Consider the following 27,395-nt stretch of genomic DNA (forward strand, 5'->3'; position numbering starts at 1 on the left):
TTAAGGGCACAGCTCAGAGGTCTCCCCTCCATTCACATTCCACTGGCCCCACCTAGGTGCGAAGGAGGATGGGAAATATATCTTTAGCTACTGTTATGTAAGAACAAGACCTATAGTGGGGACAAGCAGACACTGCTATAGGTGGAAACTAAGCAGGGATGATGAATGCAGACAAGTCTGGAGGGGGTTGCTGTAAGTAGGAGCAGAGAAATGGGGCAAGATCTGGAAGGGTATGCAGTTGAGAGTGTTTTGAGTGATGGGAGCTATTACAGCACATTTTTCTGACCATGGGACTGACCAAAAGGGACAGAAGAATGAAAGATACATAAAAGAGAAGGAAATCACAGCAGAACAATCCTCGAGTGGGTCACAGGGGTGGGACTTGGTGCCCAGGTAGAGGGGCTGACCTTAATGGACTGTGGCTCACCCACAGGGGCCAGGCCAGGGGAGGGCAGAGGCTTTCGGGCAGAGCTTCAGGGACAGATTTGATGGTGGGGAAATAAATTCTCTACTCACTCAGTTAATGAGACCAAGGCCTGCAAAGGCCAGGGGTAAGGAAAAGCTGCATGGCCCTCACATAGAACAGCCAAGGAACATACTGACTCAGGAGTTTGCAAGGCAGGCTGAGTGCCCAAGTGTCCACTTGAGGTTTATGCATGGCCATTCAAAGTGCATACTGGTCTCATGAGCTGGGCACCGAGGGAGGTCTACTCCATCTGGGCACTGAAGCCAGGAGCCGGATGGGCACTCAAAGGTTGGTTATGTCACGTTAGAGAAGGAAGATGTTCCTGGGTCCAGGCCATGCTCTGCTCCAGCACCTGCCTTACTGTGGGAAAGAGGAGTCCCATGGTGGGGATAGCCCAGAGCTGCCTTGGAGGCCAGCAGGTGCAAGAGGAGCCGGCAGCAAACCCTGGAAGGGGAGGCAGGAGTTGGCTTACCGCAAGCAATGTGGCAGCTGGCAGGGAAGTCGTGTTCGGTAAAATGACAACAGTTCCTCTTTGTTTCCAGGTTTTTATTTGCCTGTTATAATTCTGATATTTATGTACATATATATATTTTTTTGTTTTTTGTAAAGGGCTCATCAACAGACCAAGCAAAGGCAGACAGGAAGACAGAGGCTGCTGGCAGGAGCGCAGCAGAGCTGGGAGAACCCATCTTTCCTTTTGTTTTGTTTTGTTTTGTCTGTTTTTATTTTTCCTGGGATGGGATCATCAAAGCTAATTGCTATAAAACCTAGAAACCACCTAGAGACTCAGACATCTGCCTACACACTAGTGGCGTATGGGGAAAGGGCAAGGGTAGGAACTCCCAAAGTCACGGTGTATTTACATTCCCACGGTGGGCAGAGGGGAAGGCTGAGGAAGGACTGTTCAGACTGGGGGGTGGCAGGGCTGCTAAGGGGTCCTAGAGTATGGTAGCAGCTGGGAGAGGCAGGCACCAGGGGCAGTGGGAAAGAAGTGTGCCCACCTCACAGCCTGGCAGTGATGGAGGCGACTTGGATGTTGTCTGATGGGTACTGAAGGCAGCGTGTGTATGCAGCTCCTGAAAGCCAGCCGCAGGGTGGAGTGGGCGGCGGGAGGGTGGCACCGGTGAGTGGGGACTCCAGGCTCTCCACATGGCCTCCTCTGCACCCATGGCCAGCTTACCCAGTGCCCATCCCGGTTGGAACAGAGATGGCAAAGAAAACAGAGCAGATGGTGGGTACCCAAACTCTATCCTCAGTCCCAGCCAGGCTGGCCAAGATGCAGCCAGGGAAGAAGGTGCCGATCCTGGTCCTGAAGAGATCCCACCAGGCAGCATCTGGGAGACCCCTCTGGGGCCATCTCCACTTCCTTTCCCCGACCACCACGGCCTCTGTCTGCCCAGAGGCTGGCAAGGCAGCACCGGAAGGCTCCTGATGTGTGAGCGATCAGCCAGGCCCCCGAGCTGGAGCAAAGCAGTGTGTGCCCAACAAGGGGTGCAGCTGGGTTTTGGCAATAAAGTGGGGTGCGGGTAGTCATAAGGGGATTAGGCAGTGAGCTCCTCTCTTCTGCTCCCAACTCAAGCCTCTAGCTGGCCCAGGGCCAGAAGGTGGGGTAAGGCCTGTTGGAGACAGGAAGGGGCCTCAGTCTCAAGGTCAGGGGCCCAGAACAGTCATCAGGCTGGGGGTGGGGGTCTTGGCCTCTGACTCCACTGTGGCCCGCCCGGCCCTGGGCTGCACCTTGCCTGGCTGGACCCCACTACTCCAAGGTCCCCGCAGGGTTGATGGGGGAGGCAGCCCCTGAGCTGTCGTTGCCTCCTGCTGCCTCCTTCTCCTTCTTGCCGCTGTACTGGCCAATGAAGGAGCCATCCTCATTGAACTGGACATCCACGCTGCCCCCATAGTCAGCCAGGCTGTCGTCACTGCCCAGGGGTTTGATGTCTCCATTGAGGGATGGCTGGCTGCTGCCAAAGGCCTTCTCCTCGTTGTCGCTGCAGGGGCAGAGGGCAGGAGGGAGTGGGAGGCTGCCCAGTGGGGCCCAGCAAGCACTGACAGGTGCTGGCCTCATGGAGGAAGCCTGGGGTGCTCATGGGCCCTGGTTGCTTGCCTGTAAATGAGCCAGACAAGAGCACCTATCCAGCTGTTAGCCCTTACAGAGCTCAGAGGGGGGTAGTCAGGAAGGTGACAGGCAGGCCTAGAAGCTGGGTGTCAGTGTGCACAGGAGTTGGAGGTGTTGGCTTGTCTCTGAAACAGGGAGCTGCTAGGTCAGAAGGCTAGGGGAGCAGAGTTTGGCAAGTGGGGGCCAGCGGCACTCCCAAGCACACAGTGTCCACAGGAGGGTCCCTGTCATAGGGGTCAGAAAATATCTTCCCACCACCCCTGCCTTACCTCTCCAGGGACCTGATGTCACCCAGCAGCACAGGGAAGAGAGAAAGACAGGGTCAGATATGAAAGCGAGGGTGGTGCTGGGCAGTTGGCTGGCAATGCTTCTACCCCCAGCTCACCTGTACTCGCCGAAGGTCTCGTCCTTCATTGGCCGGGCCTCAGAGTCCACCTGGGTGTCCTCCTTATCCTTCACTGAAGACACACAGAGAGGAGCTGGCTTCTTCTCCCGCCCCAGCCTGTCTCTGGACACTGGGCCCCATCCCCCAGCGGGGGTCATAGAGGAGGCTCTCCCTCTGTGCCCTGAGTGCCCCCAGCACTGTCTCGGCGGCTCTCAGAAGCCAGGAAACTTTCAAGGGGGTAGCACTCACCCCACACAGGCCTGGCTGCCATTTTCTCCGGTCCCCTGCCTGCCCCCAACATGCTCATGCCATCCTGCTTGAGGCTCAGGGACCAGGGAGGACTTGTGGAAGGGATATAGGGTAGGTCAGGGTTACCTGAGTACTTGCCACCCTTGCTGCGCTTGATAAAGCAGAGAATGAGCAAGATGAGGAGCAAGAGAATGATGGCGCTGACGAAGCCAATGAACCAGCCCTCAGTGGCAAAGCCGGGGGGAGGGAGTCTCACTCGGCCTGGTGGGGAGAAGCCCAGTCCCAGGTGAGACAGAGCCCCCTGGGCACTGCAGACCCTCGGCCCAAACCCATGCCCCAAGGTTCATGGCCTCGTGCGCAGGCCTCACTTTTGTCACGACCCCTCTGCCCTCAAGGAACGGGCAGTGGCAGGGGCAGGCCTGGCTCACAGACATCAGAAGGACCAGTGCGGGGTGATGATCTAGGGCTGAGGTGTGCGTGCAGTTGATGCTTGAGGGGGACTCTCTGGAGAACAGGGGGCAGGAAGGAAGACCTTCTGACAAAATGATTACCTTAGAAACAGTTAAAATAGAAGGATACGAAAATGGGCCATTTCAGGGCCCTAGGGCAGTGGTGGCTGAGCCAGGGACAGACGGAAGCTCCCTGGGGCCTCACCAGTGCCATTGGTCTTCACAGCCATTTGGTGCAGGAACATCATCTCTTTGAACAGGCGGATCTCATAGTAAGTATCAGGCTGCAAGTCCCACTGCGTGTAGGTCTTCTGGATGTAGTTGACATTCTGTGGCAGGAGATAAGGGGGCGTCTTCTCATCTGCAGGGACGAGAGGTCAGTGGGGATGAATGGGAGTGCTAGGCAGCACCCTGGCTCCACACCACCCCCAATCGCTCTGGGCCCAGAGCGCCATCCCCCCCCCCCCCCCGCCCCCAGAGGCCCCATTTGCGCTCACCACCCTGGGCTTTGAACGAGATCTGGAACGTGAAGTTGCACTGGCCCTCCTTGGGGACCCAGGAGATTACACTGTAATTCTCGCCAGCCATGGCTGAGATGTTGCCAAAATCTGGGGTCCCTGAGGAGCGACAGGAAGGTATGAGACCTTGAGGCAACTCAAGGTTCACCCACTTGGGCCTGGCTGCCTGGTGGGGCCACCTCGGCCCCTTCCACCTTACCAGATAAGGCCATGGTGCCTCCTTCCTGCACGAAGGCCTCACCAGGGCCCTCCTTCGTGGTGGCCTGCAGCAGGAAGCGGTACCGCACGTGGGGGCTCAGGTTGGTCAGGTTGTGCGTCCGTAGGTCAGGGTCCGAAAGGTTGAAGGACAACTGCTCCTTACCCCCATCATCCACTGCAAGGACAGGCAAGGTGGGAGTCAGCTCTGACAGATAGCTCTACAAACATTCCTGCTCCCCTCCATCTCCTGGTTCAGGCTGGGCTGGGGCTCCGGGCCCCGCAACATACATACATGGGTGGTAGGACAGCACATAGCCAGTGAGCACGCCGTTGGGGCTCTCCGGAGGTTCCCAGCACAGCAGCAGGCTGGTGTTGGACTGGCACTCCAGGTGCAGTGCCTTAGGGTGGTCGGGCACTGCAGGACAGAGAGATGAGCAGCAGGCCCTCCCCCAGGCTCACTCTGGGACAGGGAGGAGGGGCTGGGACAGGGGTGCAGAGTGCAAAGCTCACCTCCCTCTGGGGTATTGAAAGTTGTCTGGCTGGCAGGCCCCAGTCCCCTGCTGTTAAAAGCCTGCACCTCCAGACGGTAGGAGCTATAGGGCCGCAGGCCTCCCAGGATGGTGCTGATGGTGTTGGCAGGCACCACCACATGGCCTTTGTGGACCTGACTCTGGCTGTGTTTCTGCTGACTCCCCTCCCAACAGTATGTCACCTGCAGGTGGACAGGAGACCCCATAGAGGCAGAAGACACCCAGCAGGGATCCCCGGTACGTGCTACCTGCTGCCCTCGAAGGAAACCCTTTCCTTACAACCCAAGGACCTCCAGAAGAGCAGCTGACAGGTGGCAGAGGCTCATCTCCAATCTTGTCTCACTCTTGCTGGCCTCATACCTCACCTTGGGGATCACCCCAGCTTCCACACTTTGGACCCTTACATTGTATCCGAGGAGGTGGCCCTTGACCTGGGCTGGATCCACAGGCCACCACTTGACCAGCACGGTGCTCGAGTTGAGGATTTTGATGTCTTCCAGCTTAGGTCCTGCCTGGGGATCTGGAAACAGCCAGTTACATGGACGAGGGCCTGTGGCATCCTGAGGCCAGCCCAGGGCCCTCCCTTGCGGGGAAGATGGATTTGGATGCTCTATGGGGGACAGGCAGTTTGAGGGGAAGGGTATTTGTATGGCCTCAGGGTCTCTCCCTGCAGGCTGTTTATGAGTTGCAAAGGCAGAAGACAGTAGTCACAGGGAGGAGTAACTAGAGAACATCTTGACCAGGTGATCAAAATGAACACCTGGTAATGTTCCAGATTCAAGGGCAGGAAAGCAGTGGAACAACTAGGCCCGATGTGGGGTCCTGGACTGGACCCTACACTGGGGGAAAAGACAGCACTGATTGATACGATTTGGAATATCGGCTGCCAACTAGAGAAATGTATCGATGGTAACTTTCTGGATTTCCATAATGGCACTTTGGTTATGTAAGAGTAAGACAATATTCTTACTCCTAAGAAATGCACTATTGAGAGGTAGGGACTGGGTGCGCAGTGGGAGGGGAGTGGGCTGTGAAGGCACACGCAGGCTCCCACACCCGCTACTCACAGTCTTCCCCCGAGTAGCCAATGGTGACCTGGGGCTCGGGGCCTTTGCCCTGGCTGTTGATGGCCTGGACCTTGATCTCATAGGGCACAAAGGTGGAGGTGTTGGACACCACCAAGAAGGGATCGCTCACGATCTGTTCTTGCCAAGCCCCTTGCACCCTCTGAGGGCGCCACTGGACACGGTACTGAACCTGGGGGGCGTTCCAGTCCATCCACCCGAGTGGCTGCAGGGGGTGAGCAGAAGAGGAGGTGGTCAGCCAAGAGCAGCCCCCTCCTGTGACCCAGCCTCACATCCCCAGTCATCCTCCGGTGTTTAGCATAGCCAGGGGGAGCAGCAAACATGTGGGTCCTGGCCTAATGTCCAGGGGTAAGCTGAGCCCAGGCCCCCTCACCTTCCAAGTGATGACCATATTGTTGGTCTCGTTCCCTTCCCCCTTCACATCCACGGGGTTCTTCTCAGGGGCTGAAAAGTAACTTGTTGTTAACACATCAATGCTGTGGGCTCCTGCTGAGGACCCCACACCCCCTTCCCTGCTGTTGTGAAGATAAGCAAGAGATTGGGTGAAGGGCCCTGGACAGAAGAAAAGCAGCCGTGGTAGACAAACCAGTTGCTAGCTGAGTGGGTCTAGTGGCCTTGCCTGGTGAGCTGCAGGGACAGACTGGGGGTTATGAGGCACAGAAGCAAAGGCAGGCGGGCCTCGCTTGCTGACACTCACGGATGACATAGATGTAGGCATTGGCCAATAGGACTGAGTCTGAGGCCCAAGGAAGGGATAGCCCATTCTGGCCCTGGAAAGCCAATAGCCCTGAAGGAACCCTGCCCCTCAGCTCCCTCTGGAAACCTGAAAACAGAGGACTTGGGCACAGTCACCTCTGTAAGTCCTCCTCACGGAGCCTCTGGCATCTGAGGCCCCCTCCCAGGTGACTCACCTGCCTCAGGTGTGACCACAGTCTCAGAGGCTGGGCTGGGTTCCCCAGGGCCATATTTGTTGATGGCAGTAACTCTAAAGGTGTAGTGGATATAAGGTGACAGCTTGAGGGTGGTGGAGGTCTGGTTTCCGGGCACCTTGCCCAGACTGTACCATTTCTTAGGAGCCATCTCCTTGTCTTCAAATTCAATGTCATACTCTGCCAAAAGAAGCAAACAGACAAGAGTTATCAGCGTGTGGCATGGGGGAGGGGTAATGGGGGTACAAGCCTGGCTATCACTGAAGGAGTGCCCAGGGCAACTGGTATTCTTGGACTTGCATGAGGAACCTGGAGCCCCAGTGAGGTGACAATCACAGAGCCAGGGCTCCGAGGGAGGGCTAGCTAGGGGTGGCAGTGGGGGAGGTAGTGGCATCATGCTCAGGCCTCTTACTCTCAATGGGGGCATTGTGGTCATCAGCAGGTCTCCAAGACAGGTGAACCTGGCTCTGCTTCAGCAGGTGACGATCGGACAACTCCAGCTGAGGCACAGGCCCAGGGCTTCCTGAGGGCCACAGAGGGTCGGTTCTCTGGCTCATGCTGGAGCCAGAAGACCCAACCCCCAGTTCAAAAGGGCCCTGTAATGTGACTCTAGGCCCCTGTGCTCGAAGGCTTGCGCCCCCCATGCCTCCAGGCCACGCGCCTGCTACCACCCTAGGACTCACCCACCACCAGGAGTTCTGCCCCGCTTTCCACCACATCCAGCTTTGTGCTGGCCACGCAGCTGTAGTTGCCCTGGTCGCTATAGTCCAGGCTGTTGATGACCAGGTGCCCATCACCTATGACGTACCTGGTGGAAAAGGGAGGGAGGGATGCTTGTCCTTATGCTCCCAGTGGACCCACCACTTTCTACCATCTGTACTCTGCCCCTTCCCTTCCTTCTCCTGCCAGAACCTTCTCCCTCAAAGCAGGGGTGCTCCCCCCATGGATAAGACCAAGAGGTTTGGACATTCTGCTTTTCCCACACTGCCCCCTTCCACTGAGCCCTGGTTGGGGCTGGGCCCGCACTTGTCACTGTCCCCAAGCTTCTGGAGTCTGTGACCATCTCTGCGCCAGGTGATGTTGTGCTGCAAGGAGGTATCAAAGGAAGCCCGGCAGGTGAACGTCACTCTCGAGCCTTTCTTCTCGATTGTGCTCCGTGGTCCCTGTGTGATCTGAGTGGCATCTGAGGGCAATGATGGGAAGGGAGGGTCACTCTGGTGTCCTCCAGAGACGCTGACCGTCCCTCCTGGAAGTGTTCATCACAGGGGAGTGGTCACCTAACCTTTGACCTGCAGGTTCGCCACAATGGTAACATTGTTTTGGTCATTTGCAGCCTGACAGAAGTAGTATCCTGTGTCGTTGGCCTGGAGGTCTCGAATGCCCAGGGTCCCGTTGGTGTAGGGGAAGAAGCGTTCATCCTGTAGCACGGTCCTTCCTTCCTTGTCCAGCCTAGCACAAGCAGGGTGGGCCTGACACAGACCCCACCGATGTGTCCCCCTGCCCTCCCTGGCTTCCTAGGCCAGAAGATGGGTTAGACAACCCCTGCTGGGGTAGGGACACTTACCACTGAACGCTGGGCACGGGGGCTCCAAAGGCCTTGCAAAGAAGGTAGGCAGTGCTGCCCTCGACAGCCAAATAAGTCTCGTTGTCTGGGGTCAGGATCTTGGCCGGCAGCTCTGGAGGAGAAGTCACGGGAAACAGCGGAGGGTGCAGATTCAGGGCTGGGCAGAGATGCCTTGCTCATCTTGCTCCCCTGTGCCCAGCTCAAGCACCGCCAGGCTGAGCCTCTCTCTGCCTCAAATGTGCCTCCCTATCCCAGCCACCCAAGTTTTACCAATTACTTGAGGCCCCTCTGACAGTCTAGCCCTTGCTGAAAACCTTTCTAGTCCAGCCCCCATCTTGCCGGAGACTCTCAGAGAGGAGCCACCATGGTGGCCTTGGGCACATCCTGGTCAGGGTGACATGAAGTGGGCCAGACTTCTCTCTGAGGCTGCTTCTTCATCTGCCCTTCCTCCACACCCCCTGCCCTGCTGTTGTGAGGATAAGCAAGAGATGAGAGATGGGGTGGAGGGCCCTGGAGAGAAGAAAGGCAGCCGTGGTAGACAAACTAGTTTCTGGCTGAGTTGGCCCCATGGCCTCGTTTGGTGGGCTGCAGGAAGAGACTGGGGTTATGAGGCACAGAAGGGAAGGCAGGCGAGCCTCGCTTGTTGGCACTCACGGACGACATAGATGTAGGCATTGGCCAACAGGACCCCGTGCCGGTTTCGGGCCTCACACTGGGTCACCATCGTGTCACTGGGCTGCACGTTGCTCAGGATCAGGGCTCCACGCTGGATGCGGTACTTCTGGTCCTTGGCCAGCTCTGCACATGCAGCCGGTGGGACCGAGGGCCAGAGCAGAGCAGTAAGCCACACTGAGGCCCTTTCTCACCCTCCTCTTCTTCTCCCATTTCCCAGGGCTCCCCATGTTCCCTGCCCCTGCCCGAGGCCCTCTCACCCTCCACAGGGATCCCGTTGATTCTCCAGGTGACCTCTGGTTGGGGCCTGCCCTGCACTTGGCAGTCCAGGCGGGCAGTCTCCCCTGGTCCATACAAATGGCTCTGGGGCTTGTGCAGCCAGTATGGGGCAGCTTCGAGGAAGAGGGGAGTCACCCTGAGCCCGCAGCTTGCAGTCAGCTCTTCCCATGTCCCAGATCCCCTCACCTCCCCACCCCTCCCTGTGAGGGTGGGCACTGAAGACTGAGGTCCCCAGAGGTCATTTCTGGGAGCCTTGCAATGGGGCAGGGGTCAAGCCCAGCATAGACACCATACCCTCCACGGTGACGTAGTAGGAATGCCGGTCACTGCCCAGCGAGTTTTCAGCCAGGCAACGGTACTCGCCGTCGTCCTCCTCGCCCACGTCCAGCAGGTGCAGAGTCTTGTTATGGTTCTGATAGGTGACTCGGTTGGCTGGCATGGGGCCACTTGGGCGCAACCACTTGATGGTGGGCGTGGGGCTGCCCAGGGCCATGGTGCAGGGAGGCCAAGGAGGAGAGTGGAAAAGAGAGGGCAGGGCTGCTGAATCCCACCCTTCGACAGAGTCCCTGCCCAACCCCACCCAAGGCTCCTAGACTCACAAGCCCTCAGCGATGCACTCCAGAACCAATGGCTGTCCCTGCAAGGCCACCAGGTGGCTGCTGGCATTGGTGGGGAAGAGAAGGCGTGGCTTCCTGTCGATCATGCTGTTGGCTGTGAAGAGCAAGGGAGTGGGTGACTCTGGACACTTCAATGAGCCGCTGGGGTCTCAGTTTTCTCCTCTGCTAAAGGGAGGACCCCATTTCTGCTCTTGCCACCTAGGAAGGGGTCTGGGCAGGGTTGAGGTGGGAGCCAAACTGTTCTCAAAGAAGCCTGTCCTCTTATCTAAGCAATGGGGCCAGGCCTGAAGGTGAGAGAGGAGTGTGGGGCGGGGGTGGGGGGGTCAGAGCCTTTGGGACTCACTGGCTTTGACACGAAGGTCAATAGGTTCCTTTTGAATGATTGTCCGAGTGCCAGGGAAGTGGGCATGGCAGATGTAGTCTGAGTGGTTGTCCGAGGTGAGCACATTTGCAAAGTAGAGGTTGCCATTCTGGCCCATTGTCACCCGCTCATCCTGTTTGATGTGCAAGATCTCTGTGGGGGCGGGGGCAAAGAAGCAGAGGTTAGGACTCCCCCAGTCCAGGAAGACATGCCCACTGGCACCCCCACTCCAGGTAGCAGCCCCTTGTGGGCACCCACTGCTGTTCATCCAGTAGATCCGGAGCGGCTCTGCACTGGGTGGAGGGTGGCAAGGCAAAATCACTGACTCTCCTTCCTCTACCTCGACAGGTTTTACTGTTTCCTTTGGCCACTTGGGAGCACCTAGAAGAGACAGAGAGGCCGGCAGGATGGGTCCCAACTCCCCTCCTGGTCAAGACAGGTTAAGGCAGGGGAAAGGTAGAGGAATAACTGAGAGTGTGAGAGGGCCAGCCATGAGGAAGGTCACATAAAGAGAGGCAGAGACTTCAAGTCCTTTCTGGGCTCTGGGTTGAGACTGGCACTTCATGCAAGAGAGGATGGACAGGCCAGATGGCTGTAAAGGGTTAACCCTCCACAATTCTCAGCTCCCACCCCCAGGACAGGACAAGGATGGGTGGGGGGATGCTGAGGTGCAGCAGTGGGGGAGGGGAGCTGTGGAGGGATGCGGGAATCACAGACCCTTCCATCATCCTGACATAGACACCATGGCAACAGTTCCCAAGGTAACCAGAGGGGCAGAGAGAGGAGAGGAGTGAGCTTGGGAGGCAGAAAGCTCAGGGAGGATGTAATGCAGAGGGGAAACCCCAGGGAAAGGGTGACACAGATAAAGGCAGAGCCAAAGGGGCCAGGTTGGAGGTGGAGAGAAGGAGAAGGAGGGAGGGAGGAGTGGAAGCAGAGGAAATGAGACAGAGTGAGTGGTGGCGGAAGTGGAGAGAGATGACTGAAGGGTGGTAGAGAAGGAAATGGGACCGCAGAGATGGAAAGGGGACAGAAGCCCAAGCCCAGGCAATGACTGAGACAGAAGACAGGGCAGGCAACAGGGAGGGACAATGCAGGCAGAGAATCAACCCTCCATGCACTCTGTCAGCCAATAAGCCTGAGCCCACAAGCTCCCACACAAGGTCCCTGAGACCTTGTGCCCCAGGCCTTTCTCCCATCCCTGTGATGCCTCGCACCCTCAGCCATAAGCTGGATCTCGTGGGACATGGCAGTGCCCAGCTTATTGCTGGCAAAGCAGCGATAGGTGCCCTGGAATCTCTGGGCAAAGTTGCTGTTGTTGCCGGTGATGATGAAGGAGCCAGAGTGGGGTGCTTGGTGCACGGTCACACCCAGTTCCTCCTTGGGTTTGAAATGGATGCCATCCCGAGTCCAGCGGAACCTGTGGGCAGAAACTGAGGCCTTAGACCCTGGGTCAGGAGCTGGAATAGGCCAGAGGCAAGGGCAATAGCAGCCAGGGGACCCTGGGATAGGCCAGGGCAGGGAAAGGATGAAGGGTGATGAGGGAGAGCTGAGGCTTCTGGGCTCAGAAGCTGAGTGTGGCTCAGTGAATTGAGCACCAGCCTGCAAACCAAAGGATCGCCAGTTCGATTCCCAGTCAGGGCACATGCCTGGGTTGTGGGCCGGGTCCCCATTGGGGGGGTGGGGCGCAAGAGGCAACCACACATTGATGTTTCCCTCCCTCTCTTTCTCCCTCCCTTTCTCTCTCTCTAAAAATAAATAAATAAAATATTAAAAGAAGTTGGGAGGCCTGGGAGGTATGAGGATTAGAGGTTAAGGTCAACGATCAATAATAGGGCTTAGAGGATGAAGGTCACTCACTGAACTTCGGGTTTGCCACTGGCCTCACACTTCAGGCTGATGTCATCTGTGGGGAAGACAACCAGGCGCCGTGGAGACTGTTCCGTGATGACGGGTGGCTCCATCACTGGGGACAGGATGGGGAGAGTGGTGGTGAAGATGACACCACACCCTCAACCCCCATGCCATCATGAGAGAAGCAGGGTCTGGAAGAGCCCCTAGAGGCTCCAGGGCCGTGGGGATGGAGGAAGAGGTCGAACAAGCTAGAGTGACCAACAAGCTTGACCATAGGCGTGTGGGACGTGAAGAGACAGAAAGGGATACAGAACAGATGTACAAAGAGACGGAAATGAGAAAAGAGCAACAAAAGTTACAAAGAAAGACGCCTAAAGGAGAGAGATGAAGCCAGAGAGGCAAAGAGTGTGGAAGAAAAAAAAAGAGAGAGATAACAAAAAACCAAGGACATACAGCCCTAGCTGGTGTGGCTCAGTGGATTGAGTGCCGGACTGCAAACCAAAGGGTCACGGTTAGATTCCCAGTCAGGGCACATGCCTGGGTTGCAAGCTAGTCCCCAGTGGGGGCCATGTGAAAGGCAACCACACATTGATGTTTCTCTCCCTCTCTCCCTCCCTCCCCCGTCTCTAAAAAAAAACACGTAGAAACCAAAGACAAACCCCTCAGAGGGAAAGGAGAGAGGAGATACAGGGAGATCAGAGCACCAGAAAGAAATGGCAAGAGTGAGTGAGAAAAGCCAGGCCAGGGCAGTGACAGAACAAAGCCCTCACAGGTGAAAGAGAGGGAGTGGGAGAGGCTGAGCTGGGCCTCCAGCTTGAGACAAGGACCCAAGAGCCAGAAAAGACAGCAACCAGCACCTCACATGGCACACAGGGAGAGGGGGAGGGGGGACCTACTGGCACCCCCTCTTTTCCTCCTCTTTCCCTCCCTCCCTGACCTTCCAGAACACATTTCCACTCTCCCCCAACTTACCGCCCAACTTACCGTGGTATCCTTCATCTGAGAAATCCGGGCAGCAAGGAAGAAAGTGGAGAGAAATGCTGACACAGCCCCAGCAGGGGCCTGATGGCACGGGAAGAAGTAAGCATGTGCAGACCCCTTGGGGAAGGGGAGTTTGGGAGAGGAGGCGGTGGTGGTGTAACAGGGCCGGGGAGGCACATGCCGGGCTGGAGCTGTGGCAGGTCAAGACCCAGGACAGAACAGAGCCCAGATCACTGGTTCAGGGGTGGGGCCATGCCCAAGGGGAGCCAGACCCCAGAGGGCAAGGGGAGAGAAAACTGGTGCCTTAACAAGGAGCCCACTTTGGATAGACACTTGTATCTCCCTTGCAAGGCCTGCAGAACTGACCCCCACCCCACCCAGGATGCCTGGGAAGGCTGGGAGGCAGACAGCCCACAGCCAATGCACCCTCCCCTGCTCCAGCCCACTTTCCTCCTAATCCAATTAGTAAATCTCAGTGTTTTCAATTACCCAGGCCCAGCCTGCAGAACCCAGCTGCCCCCTCCCTGTGAAACCCTCCCAAAGGCCCTGCTGTATCTGAGTTTCCATTGCCCGCAGGGCTGACACAGCCTTCGTTGTCTCCCCTTCCTTCCTTCCACTCTGCCACCAAGCTCCCTGGGGCTGAGGCCAGAGCCACCGCTCAGCTGCAGGACTCAGCCCAGCACTGGCCAGGGTGGCTATGTGGAATGGGGAGAGGGAGGGGAGGTAGAGCAGGGAAGGGAGCAGTTGGCTGCTTCTGAAAGCTTTGTGTCTGCAGAAGACCTCAGTGTAAGAGTCCCCAGGAGAGAGGAGGAGGCTCCCTGGGGACACTGCAGAGAGAGCCCTGAGCTGGGGAGGGGCCAGTGCAGGCAGCCCAAGAGCAAGAGACGAGGACAGGGACTACAGGATAGGGAAAAACTCACTGGGTGGAGAAAACAGGAAGAGACAAAGAGGCCTGGAATGGCTGGGGAGTGAGCCTGAGGTGGAGGCCATATTGTATTGGGGTTAATACCAAGTGCTGGCCAGTGGCCAGGGCAGCCTCGGAATTGCCATGGTCTTTGGCTTACTTCTCTTTCCTCACTCCTGCCCTTCTCCAAAATTTCCCTGCCTCTCCATTCAACACACAGCCACCAGATGGCCCGACCTGTGTGGTAGCAGGGTGGGCCAATGCCCAGGGTAAGACCTGAAAAGCAACTGAGAGGAGATGGAGACGGAAGTAGGATGAGTACATGTGTAAGAATGTGCAAAAGTGTGAGACTGGGCACATGTGTGGATGCCCCAGGCTGCACTGCAGTCTGTTTGTCAGTGTCCAGCAATGTATTTGTACAGGGGCGTGTCATGCCAGAGTACATCCAAAGGCTGTTTATGTGCACGCTTGCATTCAGTTTACATGCTATATACCTGCCTCTGTGTCTGTGTGGATGACAGTTCCTTTGTGTCTACACCCCTCACTTTTGTGTGTGTGCGTGTGTATGCATGTCTATGTGCCTCCTATGGGTTCTCTCCGGGTGTCTGCCCCTTCGGTATCTCTGTGACTGGCCGGATATAGGTGTCTTGTCTGTGCCTATCCACGCATGTATCCACATGCATCTGTAGCTAGGGGAATCCACATAGGCGTGACTACATAGACCTCCATGTGTGTATCTATGGGGGTACCCCAACCTTTGTTCCGTCAGCCTCTCACCACCTCCTCTAAACCCTCACTGCCACCCAATGCCAGGTGCCCTCTAAGCCCACCTCCTTCAGTCCCTGTCCCATTCCTCACTCCTAGCCCCCAGCTCATCTCTCAGGGACACTGACCTCCTCCAGGTCCAGGCTCAGAGATAAAGGTGATAAGGTGGGGGAGGGAAGGGATTAGAGCTATGGAGGGAGCAGGCTCAAGATACACAAATGTTACTCTGTGAAATGCCCCTCACTGAAGCCCAACAGCCACTTACAGCAGTGGTTGTATCTCCTGTTCACACTCAGCAGAAAAGACCCTCCAGTAAAACACCCCCCCACAGGTACTCACATGTGGCCCCACTCACATGTACACAAGACCCACTACAATCAAAAGTTAACAGTCAAATACCTACAGACCTTCGCAAACCTGACCAGTAAGTAACAGTTCTGCTGACTCACAAGCTTACTCATATAGAAAATCAAAATCACACTCAGGAATCACACTCAGGACCCACACTTAGTCAGTCATAGCCACGTACATCCACACATACAAATATACGGTCTGTCTAACTCACAAGCATACACAAATACTCATGGTCGGTGACAACCCTTTAGCTACACTCCCAAACACCCCCACACCTACCTGTGATACCCCACAAATGTAATGCTCCAGCAGCACCCCCCCGACCCACCAAATAACTACACATCAAATCGTTAGGATCCAGAAGCTTGCTGGGCTTTTGCAAGGTGTCTTTTCCTATCTCAGTTCACAGGGCTATATGGACCCAAGAAGAGATTACCTGTCAAATGCGATCAAGACTTGAATCCAGGCCTCTGCACAAGGTTGTTGAGCACTAGGGACAGCCCCATTCTCCCGTCCGCCACACCCCTGGGGGAGGGGGGTTGTGGAGGGGTGGGACAGACCAAGGGAGAGCACAGAGGTGGCCCAAGGAGGTTGGTCCAAAGCCAATCCCGCTGTCCGCGGTGCTGAAAAAGCCCCAGCCTGCCTGCACCTCTGTTCCCTGTCCATGGTGCTGACACACCCAGTGCCTTCCCTCCTGTTCTCTTTTAGAGGTACACGACATCCTGAGTATCTCCTGCCCACTCCGTGCCCGAGAAAGAAGGGTGAGGGTCCGGAACCGGGAGAAGGTGAAGAGTTAGAAGAAAACGAGGAGCCAAGAGCGGCAGGGAAGGGAGGCGCCAAGGTTCCCTCCAGCAACTCACATTCCTTGGGGATCTGGATGAGCAGGCAAGGACTGCACAGGAGGAGAGGCCACAAGTACCGCAGCGCCACGGCCATCTTCCCGGCGGCGCTGGCGCGGCACAGCCGGCCCGACTCGGCTCAGGCTCCGTTCCAGAGGGAAGGGGGCTGGTGGGCGGCTTGGGGTGGGGGTACTGGGAGAGGGGAGGAGGGAAGGGAAAGGTGGGGGAGAAAAGGAAACGGACGGTTGTTAGTGACTAACATCTGGGCGAGCCCGGGCTCCTGGCCCCGCCCCCAGCCCCGCCTGCCGCTGGCCGTTCTCCCATCCCTCCCTTTCCCCCAACTTCTGAAAAGACTAAGCACTGGCTGGGCCTCCCAGTTGCTTTCCATTCCCTTCCTACTGTCTGTCTTTGCCTTTCCCATCAACTGCCTCTCCAGCACCAACTTGTTGCCCCAATCAGCTCCCCCGGGGACGCCACAGGCCACCCTGTGGATGTTGTTCCCCTGTGTAACTCCCAATGTGCCAACAAGCAGGTGCCTGTGGGCATGCGTGTGGATGTGGATCTGCATGTAGACAAATGTGCACAACATTATCTATGTGGCTGTGTGCATGCGGCAGCACATTGGTATGTGCCTTCCCTGGGAGGGGACTGCATTCAGGAACATGTGTATCTTCTTATGTGTCTGCATCTGTGCGGAATGTGACCTGACGTCTGCTATTTGTGTGCGCACACACAAGTATGGGAGAACTCTTGTCGCAGTCTCACTGCTAGTGGGTTTCAGAGCCTACTGATACCTGAATATTGTTCAGGCCCAAAAAGGTGGTGGGGGTGGAGGTCTCGAGAAGTAGAGACAGGAAAGGAAGAAAAGGGACTTGAGGAAGATACATTTCACAGAATAGGTTGAGGAAAATGAAAAAACAAGGGGGAAGAAAGCCTGACCTCAGGAAGTGACAGGAGGGAGGGAGGGAAAGAGGGAAGCACCCTTCTGCTATCCCTCAGACCCCCAGGGGGCAACTGAGGCAACTGTGGCCTCCCCACTTCTACCAGACCAGGGTCAGGGAAAGTTCTGGGACAGTGTTTCTGACTCTTTTCCAGTGTCTGGCAGGCTCAGCTCCTGAAGAGGAAACAGACTCACAAGAAGACGGACCACTTTGACTCCAAACAAGAAAAGGTATGAGAAAGGCAAGTGGCAAAAGTGCAAGAGGGGCAACAGCAGGATGCTGGGTGGCTGAGAACTTGGAGGCTGGAGCCTGCATGTGGATGCCCTCACCAAGTCCATCCTGGGCATCCTCCTTGTGCCAGCCAGGACCTTATCAAGGCGGGGACCAAGCTTCATCCAGAACGCCAGAGAGGTGGGTGGGGAGGCCTGGAATGCTGTGCTAAGACATTTTGATTACGTCAGGAGTCAACCAGGAGCCACAAATTAGTTTTGTGTGAGGTAACCCACGAAGAGTGGCAAATGCAGATTTCCTGGGGAATGGGCAGGGAAAGTGGACGGTGGTGAATAGCAGTCAGCTTGGAGCTCTCATACTCCCCCACCCAATGCTGCAGGGGGAGGTGGAGAAGCACTAGAGTGGGTCAATATGGATGGGCCAAAGCCAAGGGAATGACTTGGAGGAGAGGAAGTGGCAAACACAAGGCCAATTCCTAACTTGCAGGAGCTGAGCTGGGGCCCAGAAGGGAGGAGCAACAGCAGACCTGTTCTACCCCCACCTTCCCTCACAAAGCCAGTGCAAGCAGGGTGGGCCTTAGGCGGCCTTGGCCTCAACTTCAAGGCCTGTAGGAAGCAGTAGGAGACTCAGATCAGAGGGCAAGCGATCAAACAGCAGCTTTGGGAGCTCTGAGTGCTCTGGTCTTGGGAGGAGGAGGGGAGGGAGAAGAGAGAAAAAGCGCTCAAAGAAGGACCTTTCTGTACTCTAGGAAGCCCAAGTCCTCCATTTGCTGGAATGAGAGCATGACATCCCCTGTCATGCCAGCTCCTCCATTCGTCCTCCAAATCTAGGCTCCCAGAATGGGGTGTGGCATGTATACCCTGGGGGTATACACAGGGGAAATGTGATACTGCCAACTTCTTGGTCCCTGCTCTGCCCCATCCCAATGCCCCACAGTCTCACATCCAACCTCTTTTAGTCTCCTGGTATTTGCCAACCAGCTCTCCACCTTCCCGGGCACTCAGAGACAGGCAGGAGCCAGGTTGAGAGGCTCCCTGACAGCTGGGAGGGGGCTCTGCCTCCTCTCCTCCCACTGCTTCTGGGTCTCTGATCTCTCACCATTCCTCTGGCAATTACAGAGCAAGCAGCTCAGGTTGTCAGCTCAGCAGGCCCCCTACCCCCATCAGCACCTCCAGGGGCAAGGGAGGGGGGAGTATTCCACAAGCTGCTGTACAGATGGAGCCAAGGCCATGTCTGTGAAGGTGGGGCAGACTGGGGAAGATGGAAGGGTGACAGACAGGGCGAGAAAGAGGCAGGAGGGAGCTAGAGAGGCTGAGAAGTGGGGCTGGGGGAGGGAATGGAAGACAAAGACAGACGCTGGACCACCACAGTAATCAAGATGAAAAAATCCAGAGCAGAGACTCAGGCAGCAAGGAAAGGGAGAGAAGAGAGGAAAGAAATACAAGGGTGGGAGACAACTGCAGAAAGCACTGATGAGGAATGGCCGAGCAAAAAGAGTGAGGGGTGTGTCTGTGTGTGTGCGTGCGTGTGAATGCACACAGGCCTAGTGATGCCTCCTTCGTGTCCTGATCCCTGGGGGACATGCCAGGCAAGGGGTAGGGAAGGAGAAGAGATGGACCTGAGTCAGAGGAGGGGGTCTTCTTGGGTGTAGGTCAGGCTGGACTAATGGGCAGGATGGAGTGGAGAAGCTGTGAGCCAGCACCAGAGAGACAAACAAAGCCCATGACAACAATAAGGACAGAGACAGAGCAGCAGGTCCCTGGCTACTTGTGGCACTGGAGCAGGGCGTTATAGTAAGACAAGATGAATGGGCCACTGTTGGCTGGCCCTCAGGGAGCAGGTGGAGGCCACCCCCTCACCTACAGAGGGGAAGGGAGAAGCACCCAAAGGACCATGGTAGATTCCTCCAAGATTGCCGCTAAGACAGAGTGAGCAGCTGCCTGGCTGGCAGGGGGATGCCCACGAGTCCACAGGCACAATAGTGAGTGTCTCTGTGCACTCCCGCGTGTGCACCCACTGCATAAACCCACCACTGTCCTGGGGGAGGGCACGACAAAGGCAGGCTGCTCCTCAGTGGGTCCAGCTGGGAACTCATCCTCCCCTGGGGCCTCACACACCACTCACAGGCTGGCAAAGAGAAAGGGCGTGGCAGGCACTGAAGCAGATGAGGTCAGCAAGGTCAGGCCCACTGGAGACTGCAGGGAGGAGCTCTTTGGGACCCCAGGGGAGCCCCATCCCTGGCCACACCCTTGCACTCCTTTCCTTTGGCCTCTGTCCACTGCCGGGGGTGGGGGAACTGGGAAGGACATAGAGTCAGGCTGAGACTGGGGTGGCTTGCTTTTTTCCCTGCACACACACACACACACACCTTTAAGGGTGCCCTGCATGTGCTCATGCACACATGCCCGCCAGCTCCCACACCCTGCCTTGAGTCCTCTCTGCCCCTCCCATCTGATGAAAATGCATCTGCTGAAGGGATAAGTAACAAAAAGGTCCTCCGGCCCAGTGTCTGTTGAGAATGGCAGTGCCCTGTGACCTGGTAGGCCTGATTGAGGGCAGGGCTGGGGGCTCAGCACCCCAGGTGTGTCATGGTCAGAGTGTGGGTGCCAGGTCTGCATGCTTCTAGGCCTGGGGGGGGTCACATGTGGTGACACCCATGCCTGGGTTGCCTCCTCAGCAGGACTGGTGGGGGCCTTGGAGCCTGTCGGTGTGTATATGAGGGTGTGGGTGTCACCTATATCCCATGCACTATGTTCCTTTAAGGCTCCTTCTCTCCCTCCCCGCCAGGCTGTGGCTGGCGGGTTTCCATGGAGATGGAGCCCAGCTCCCTCCACTGGCAGAGATGGGGGAAGCCTAGGGGAAAGCTTGCTGCAGCCTAATGGGTTATTTAGATAATACATAAAGGAGGCTGATGGGTGGGAGCCCCCAGAGGTACTTGGGGTCCCAGAAGTCTTAAAGGACTATTGTGTTATCTGTGCTCCTTGCCTCTCCCCTCCTCAACCCAAGGTACACCCTCAAGCCCCTATAAGGCTGAGGTCTCCAAGGCAACGACAGCTTACCTGTAAAGGACCATTCTCCTTAAAGGATAAGGAAGGGGTGGGACAGAGGTTAACCCTTTGTAGGAGAGCAAAGAGAACAGCCTACACTGGGGAAGGAAGGGGGAAATCTCACCATCGGTGGCAGGGACAGTTTTCTTTACACCCCCATATCAGTCAGCTGCCCCATTTTATTGAATAAACTCATGGGTAGCACTTACCATATGCCAGGGGCTCTTATACACAGGGACACTTTTACACATGTCACCCATTTAATCCTTAAAATTGCCCTGGGGAAGGACAATTCTATCATTATCCCCATTTTACAGATGAGGAAACTGAGGCCCAGGCAACAGAGTACTGGGTCCAAGGTCACAGAGCTGGCTCTGATGCTCACCAGGGGTGGGGTTCTGGATGGGCAGAGGCTCCCTCTGGGGGTCAGCTCATCTCTCAGGGACTCGGTTTCCTAACGTGTTTCCAGGGGCCAGGAGCTTGGACGAGAATGGCCTCCAAGCAGTCCTGCACCCTGGGGAAGGGCCTATTTGCTAAGCAGAGAGGAAGCAAATGTGGGAAGCAAGGAGGGAAATCTTGGGAGGAGGCCACCGAAAGTAAGATGTGACCCTCAGCCCAGAGCAGAAATCATCCCATCCCTCGGCCTTGGGTTTTAAATGACCGCCCATCCAAGGAGATTGCCCATTCAAGGACTCTGGAAGAGAAGGCAAATTTCTTTCCCCGTTCAGCTCAGGGACAGCTTGGATTCCTTGGGCCCCTCCCATTATCTAAAACATTGGGTCAGTCTGACCCCTTTCTTGAAACCAAAGGCCCCAAGGTCCCCTCACAAAGAGGTTTCAACTACCTGGAAGATCCCTCTCTCCAGTCAGGGCTTAGGGACTGTATTGACTGCCTGTGCAGAAAAGGAAACTGAGGCCCAGTGGAGTAGGGGCCAAGTCTCAGGCCTCCCAGGCCCCTAGAATGCCAGCAGTACAGCCATGTTTCCCATATACAGTTGGGGAGGCTGACGCCCATAGTAAAAGCTGCACCCCTGTCCCCTCTAAGCCCTTCCTCTGCCTCTGGAAAGTGGACTCTGAACAAGACCAGAAACCCCTGACCTGAGAAATGAACTTGGCACTAAAGGCGATTTCAGACACTAGGCCAGTGGGGCGACGTACATTCTGTTCCTATGGGCTGGCAGAGCCTGCCTCCGGTACCCGAGGGCAGAGAAGGCTACAGAGCAGGCAGGCAATGCAGGGAAGGTGCTAAGCAAAGTGAAGAGGCAAGAGGGGGTCCAGCAGGGAGCAAGAGGCACCAGCCCCATGCCTCCGAGTTTGCTGTTCAGATCCACCAGTCCTGAGATGCCTGGCGCCAAGGGGGAGGGGGCGGGTGCCTAGAAACGGTTCAGACACTGCCAGGCCCCTCCGGTCCCCTCAGAGCTCCCCACTCCCCAAGGGTTAAAGGGCAGAGGGGCACAGGAAGACTGGGGGTGGACAATGGAGCCTCTGTCATCCCAGGCATTCCTAAGACATGAACACAGGCGGCCAGGGGAGGGGCCAGAGGGCAACCCTCAACAGGAAGCCCCACATTGTGCAGCTAGGCATGCCAGCCTCTGCAGCCACCACCATCAGACCCACCCCTTCCTAGCACAGACCCAGTAGGGGCATCCGAGGGGACTCATGTGGGCATAGGAGGGTCTGTGTGCGCATGTTCTCCCCCCCAACACACACATGAATGCACACATGCAACCAGATATATGATCCCCACACACACACACACTCACACACCCAAAGCCGCCTCCCATACTAACCTCCAGCCCTGCTGTCCTCCCCCAGTTTGTCTGGCTCTGAATATTTTAGATCGGAGGGTTGAGGTGAGGAGGCTTCTTGGGCTTCATACCCTCCCTTCAAGCCCCACCACCAGGCTGACATCAAGACAGAGAGCTCAGAAGGCCCCTATGGCCAAGTGCACAAAGCCCAGGACGCTGTTGTCCTCCTGTTCCACCCAGTCCGGGGCCAACACAGCTGTCCTTACTGGGTTTAGTGCCAAGGGTTGGCATGAGTGTCAGGACACTGCCGAGTGCTCCCCTCGTGGTTTTGTGACCCGGGGAGAACATGGAGGACCCAGGCAAGCTCCTGAGGTCTTGGGTGGGGGCACTGGACAAAGAAAAGCTTCTGGAAAGACCAGCAGTCCAGACCCTCCCCCTGCAGAGGAATTCCCCACCCTCCAGGCTCCTCCCTCTCTTCAACCTTTAGGAAACCAGAAAGATCCTGTTGATAATCTGGGGAGAAGGCAGGCTGGCTCTGCTAACTTTCCATACACCCCCAGTCCTCTTGCTGGGGGCCACCAGGTGCCCCCTGTCCACCTTCCAGGTCAGAGAAGGCCCCCACTGCAGATCTGAGCCCAACCCAAAGTCATGGAGCCCAGTGGACGTGTGCTGGGCTCAGAGATCAGAGCAGAGGCCAAGTTTAACAGAGCAGGACATGTAAGAAGTGGTAAGGCAGAAGGGGACAGGAGCGGAGACAGAAGCTAGACAAAAGGGGAAGTTGAGAGATGGCGCCCAGGGCACCTACAGGGAGGGGTGGGGCAGGCAGAGGCAAGTGGAGGAAGAAGAGTGATGCACTCCCAACAGTGCAACTCCAACTGGGGACGGAGGGGAATGGTGATGGCTTGGGGGTGCATGGAGAAGTGGGTGACTGACAGGAAGAGCAGGAGGGTGGAGAAGCAGAAGGGGGTTGTCCAGAATTGGCACAGGACCCCACCCAGGGACCTAAACCCAACCTTCCCAATCAGGGGAGGAGGAGGCAGAGCAAATGCAGCAGCCAGCTTGGGAACCCTAGAAGGGGGATTCAGACCTTCTGCCTCCCCCAGTGTCTGAATCACAGGGTGAAGCAGGGCCCCGGGGACTCAGAGGGGTCCTGGTGGAGCAGGGCAGTTGGCTGGGACGCCAGTCTCTGCACAGGACTCCCACTTCTACTCCATCCTCCCCCAGAGCATGCCCCTCCTAGGCCCAGGGCACCCACACCCCCTTCTCATTCCAGAGCTGTTTCAACCTTTAGCTCAAGAAAGACATCGGGAAAAGCTTCCATCATTCCTTCGCCTTGGGTCTCCTAGAAGCTGGACATCTCTGTAAGACCACATGGCCCTCACTGCCCAGAAGAGAGAAGTTGGGCTAGCCTTCCTCACTTTCTTTCCAGCTGCAGCCATTTAAAGTGGCACCAGGGACTGTTTGCCTTGAAAGGGACCTTGGAGATTAACGAGTCCATTTCCTCATGTGCTAGCCAAGAAGGCTGAGACTCAAAGCCAGGGAAGAGACTGAGGATCTAGAGAAGGGGTGTCAAACTCATCTGCACCGAGGGCCACATCAGCCTCGCGGTTGCCTTCAAAGGGCCAAATGTCATTTTAGGGCTGTACACATGTAATGACTCCTTAACAGTTAAGCGAGAGCTCGGTGCTGCCGCCGGGTAGAAACAACATGCCGGGCCGGATAAAACAAGGTGGAGGGCCGGGTTTGGCCCGTGAGCCTTGTGTTTGCCACCTGTGCCCTAAGTCACTGGGCTGGGGAATGGCGGTTACGGCACAGAGGCTGCCTCTTCCACACACCGCCCCCCCCAAGCTGGTCTTGCCGAAGCACATGCCATGGAAGGCACCCACCTCAGTGGCAGAAAGAGGCTGACGGGGCTGCAGCCTGGGTGCTGCTATCCACTGGAGTAGGCCTCGAACAAGGCCCTTCCTCACTCCGTGCCTCTGTTTTCCCTTCAGAATAGTCACAAAGGAAAAATGAAAATTAATGTGTGCCCCTGAGGATGAAGACAGTGTCAGTCTGATTCATTCCTGGCTTTTCCATGGGCCGCCGGGAGCTAACCCCAGCGGGCACTCGGCAGTAGGCAGCTGCCCAATGAATGAGTGCCCATCCCATGGGCCACAGAGTTCTGGGGCAGGGAGGAGCTCATTACTGCACAGGAAGGGGGTCCCTGCCACCTCAGTCTGCTGTGCGCCCACTCTTTGCCCACTTGGTCCTATGCAGGGGTCTGGGCACTAGGATAGGACCCTCTCATGACCAGGTTTTAGCAAAGCAAGGAGACTGAGACTGGGGTGCACTAAGCGGGGTTCTCTCTTTCTCATCAGATCACCAGCAATTCTTAATTTCTTTTGTTCTCTTCTGTAGATTTCAAGTGTACCACAATAAGATGTACCACCTTTGGGGTCACACACACACAGACATTAAGTATAGAAACTAGGATGCAGCATAGAAAAGTGGCCAGGAGCTGGGAGTTGTAGGGTCCCAGCTCTGACCTGAGTTCCCCATGTGGTCACAAAAAACCCAAGAGCCCCAAAGGCTCAGGAACCCATGGGTGCACATGCTGGGGCTGTACGGGGACTGTGCCAGGTGACAGGCCAGGCCCGGCTGAGTCCCATTGTCTACAGTAAAGAGCCAGCCAGAGGTGAGAGGCCCCAAGGCAGGCCCCTGCCCCAGCTACCCCACAGGCGACAAGAAAGATGAAGCTCAAAAGCAGTTTGTGGGGGGAAAGGCTGACGGGAGTATTCACTGTCAAGGCCACGTGAGTCAGCAGAGATGGCACTGGGCTGCCCAGAAGCTCCTGCCTTCTGGGTGGAGTTAACTGGAAGCAGGGCACCTACTTAAAGGGGGGGTGCCAAAACCCCACTCCTGGGGGGGCAGATGGCTCTAGGGCTGCCTCCCCAAGACAGGCAGTGATGGGCGGGGCTCCAAATATCCTGTAGGGGGCAGCAGGTTGTTGTAGGTACTCTTCGCAACCTCTGCCAACCAAGACTCCCAAAATCTGCCCTAGGCAGTGGGGAATAGCCCATAACCAAACAGAGGTAGGAAGACTTGGCAAAGGGCAAAAGACCTTCAGTGGGAAGGGGTAGGGCCTGAGCCAAGCATCCTGCTTTCCAGAATCCCTGGCCCTGAGCCAATAATGCCTTCCCTCCCACCCCTCTACCTGATGGACCCACATTCTACAACCATGTGCACAGGCGCACACCGGTGGGCGCCCAGGCCGGTCGCTGCACCCTGCAGAGACTGAGCTTGCAGAAACTGAGGCTCCAGGCGCACCGTGCGCCTCTAGGGAGGAGACCCCGGTCCTGGTGCAGTCTTGGAGGGGAGCCCCGGGGAGTCCAGGCTGGGGTTTGGAAAGAAGAATGAGAAGAACAAAGCCCCCCCCCCCAAATCACCACCACCTTGGGGCGGAGGGCCAGGCATCGCCCAGCCTGGTTTCCTCCCCTCCCCCCATTGCCAGGGGCAGCCTAGCCCGACCACCCCTGCTACCGCGCTGGTGGCCGAATTTCAGTGGAATGGGGACCTCGACTGGGGAAGAGGGGCAGCCACGCCCAGGGCCACACCCCACGGCAGCGGATAGGGAGTCATCAGGCCCCATCGTGATCCCTTTCACACACACCCGTAGGGGACGTGCCAACTTCAGCTCCCACCTGCCAGCACAGACCTTGCCTGACTGCCCCACCCCCGCCCGGGGAGTGTTCCTCCCCAGATCCGCATTTTGGGCGCTGCCCAGGTACCCCTCACCTGTCGGGCTCCGGTCCTGCCCTCCTACCCCCGCCCCGCTCTAGTCCGCAGGGCTGAGCCGGGTGCCACCTGGGTGGGGCTCTGGCCGCACCGCCAGTGACCGCGGGCCACGGGGAGCGGCGCTTCCTGCTCTCGCCCCTCTGGGTAGGGCTGGGACGGGTGACTGGGGGCGTCGCAGCCGCAGCCGGGTGGAGAGAGAAGGCCTGCCCGCCTTACCTGCGCTACGGCCGCCACTGGAGCTACCCGCCCAGCCTCCGAGCACGCCAGCCTCGGACCCGCAGCCCGAGTGCATCTGCTATTCTGAAGCTGCTGTTGCGGCCGATGCGCCGGGGCGGGGGCGGGGGCGGGGCGGGACGGGCGTGCGCGGAGGGGAGGGGGAGGGGAGCGCGGAGGAGGCAGGGGAGGGGGGAGTGAGATCACCTCCCCCATCGCCTGCTCCGCCCCGCCGCGCCCTAGTCCCTAGTCCTCTCGGGGCCAGGCTGCGGAGCTCTTCGCGGGCTAAGAACCGTTGATGACCTCCTCAGGGAGCTCGGTGGGACCCGCTCCCATAATCCCGGAGTGTCTCGGACGCCTGCACCGCAATGGAGGCTCCGGGCAAGCATCGCGGGGCGGGGTTGCTCCTAGGGTACGGGCCTGGGCCTTGGAGAGAGGAGTCGGGTAGGGGAACAGATACCAGATACCCGAACCCCTCCGCCAACTTCCTGCCCTCCTGGGTGCTGGCCAGCTATGGGCATTCACACGCAACACGGTTCCGGCCGTCCCCCCCCCCCCCCCCCCGTCTTGAGGTGTGTGGACGCCTCCCCACCCAAGGCAGGATTCCCGAGTCCCTGGGCTCTCCCCACGAGTCGCCCCCTAATTGTAGGCGTCCAGTCCGGGAGGGGCGCGCAGGCCTCGACCCCAGGGACGCACAGAGGCGCATGGGCTCCAGAGCAGTCCAAAGCCTGAGGTCGAGGAGGTATCGGAGAGGACGCCCCTCTAACTGCCACTCGCAGTTCCCAGATACTCCTCTGACTCCTTGCCAGCTTTCCCATGCTTGGTGTCTTATTTCTTTGTCGTGGGGACTGGCCCAATCCCGACCTTTCCCCGTGGCCCCACTCTCCCATAGCCCTGCCCTGAAAGCCTGGGGAAAGAGCTCCTCCCCAGCACCCCCCTAGGCTCGCGGCGGTCATGCGGAGTGCGCAAGAATTCTGGAGCGAGCCGAGCCGGCCGCAGGGCAAGGAAGGCCTAGGGCCCAGATGGCAGATTGCAGCCCTGGTGGCCACGGTATTTTTATGGGCATGCCTGTTGCCCAGTGAAGCATTCCCCGGGACCTCAGCTCAGCCTGCCGAGACCCTCCAAGCCGTGCAGGGGGCCTACGTGGGAGGAGCCCTAGCACCCTGGCACCCTGGCCTGTTGTCCTCACCCCATGCAACATTACTTGCCAGCTTTGTTTATCCTGGTAGGGGAAGCTTGCGGTGGCCCTACCTGCCCTCAGGGAGGGTCTGGATGCCTCGTGTTCTGGTGGTCTTGAGAAAGGAGCACGCACAAGACTAGACACCTTAGT

General features: G+C 57.4%; 1 protein-coding gene across 6 annotated transcripts; it reads right to left on the minus strand.

Annotated features, from left to right (window-relative positions):
* Window positions 1-985: 985 nt before the first annotated feature.
* On the minus strand, window positions 986-27,395 carry L1CAM (L1 cell adhesion molecule). 6 transcript variants are annotated; one of them, XM_071220234.1, is made up of 29 exons: window positions 26,069-26,192; window positions 16,131-16,301; window positions 13,251-13,265; window positions 12,273-12,378; window positions 11,630-11,832; window positions 10,674-10,796; window positions 10,398-10,568; window positions 10,037-10,148; window positions 9,732-9,916; window positions 9,419-9,550; window positions 9,141-9,284; window positions 8,487-8,598; window positions 8,205-8,371; window positions 7,949-8,105; window positions 7,606-7,730; window positions 7,335-7,445; window positions 6,905-7,102; window positions 6,367-6,437; window positions 5,976-6,198; window positions 5,313-5,428; window positions 4,889-5,090; window positions 4,671-4,793; window positions 4,380-4,553; window positions 4,160-4,279; window positions 3,868-4,023; window positions 3,340-3,474; window positions 2,965-3,037; window positions 2,206-2,451; window positions 986-2,082 (listed from the first exon to the last, which is right to left on the minus strand). In XM_071220234.1, exons 2-28 carry the CDS (start codon window positions 16,204-16,206, stop codon window positions 2,220-2,222), a joined length of 3,762 nt encoding a protein of 1,253 aa, XP_071076335.1. In that variant the 5' UTR covers window positions 16,207-16,301; window positions 26,069-26,192; the 3' UTR covers window positions 986-2,082; window positions 2,206-2,219. The 6 variants fall into 6 exon arrangements, with proteins under 6 accessions (XP_071076335.1, XP_071076334.1, XP_053773348.1 ...); XM_071220233.1 differs by having other exon boundaries at window positions 2,201-2,451; XM_053917373.2 differs by adding an exon at window positions 23,962-24,063 and having other exon boundaries at window positions 986-2,451; window positions 26,069-26,168.

The sequence above is a fragment of the Desmodus rotundus genome, chromosome X, assembly GCF_022682495.2.
Source record: "Desmodus rotundus isolate HL8 chromosome X, HLdesRot8A.1, whole genome shotgun sequence".
NCBI lineage: Eukaryota > Metazoa > Chordata > Mammalia > Chiroptera > Phyllostomidae > Desmodus > Desmodus rotundus.

What these genes read in the sequence shown, in the direction of transcription:
- L1CAM (XM_053917375.2), bottom strand. Translation starts at nt 16,206, where the DNA reads ATGGCCGTGGCGCTGCGGTACTTGTGGCCTCTCCTCCTGTGCAGTCCT. An exon ending in GAGTGCATCGCTGAGGGCTT is followed by an intron (nt 9,917 to 10,036) that starts GTGAGTCTAGGA and finishes GGCCCTGGGCAG; the next exon opens with CCCCACGCCCACCATCAAGT. An exon ending in CTACTACGTCACCGTGGAGG is followed by an intron (nt 9,551 to 9,731) that starts GTATGGTGTCTA and finishes TCTTCCTCGAAG; the next exon opens with CTGCCCCATACTGGCTGCAC.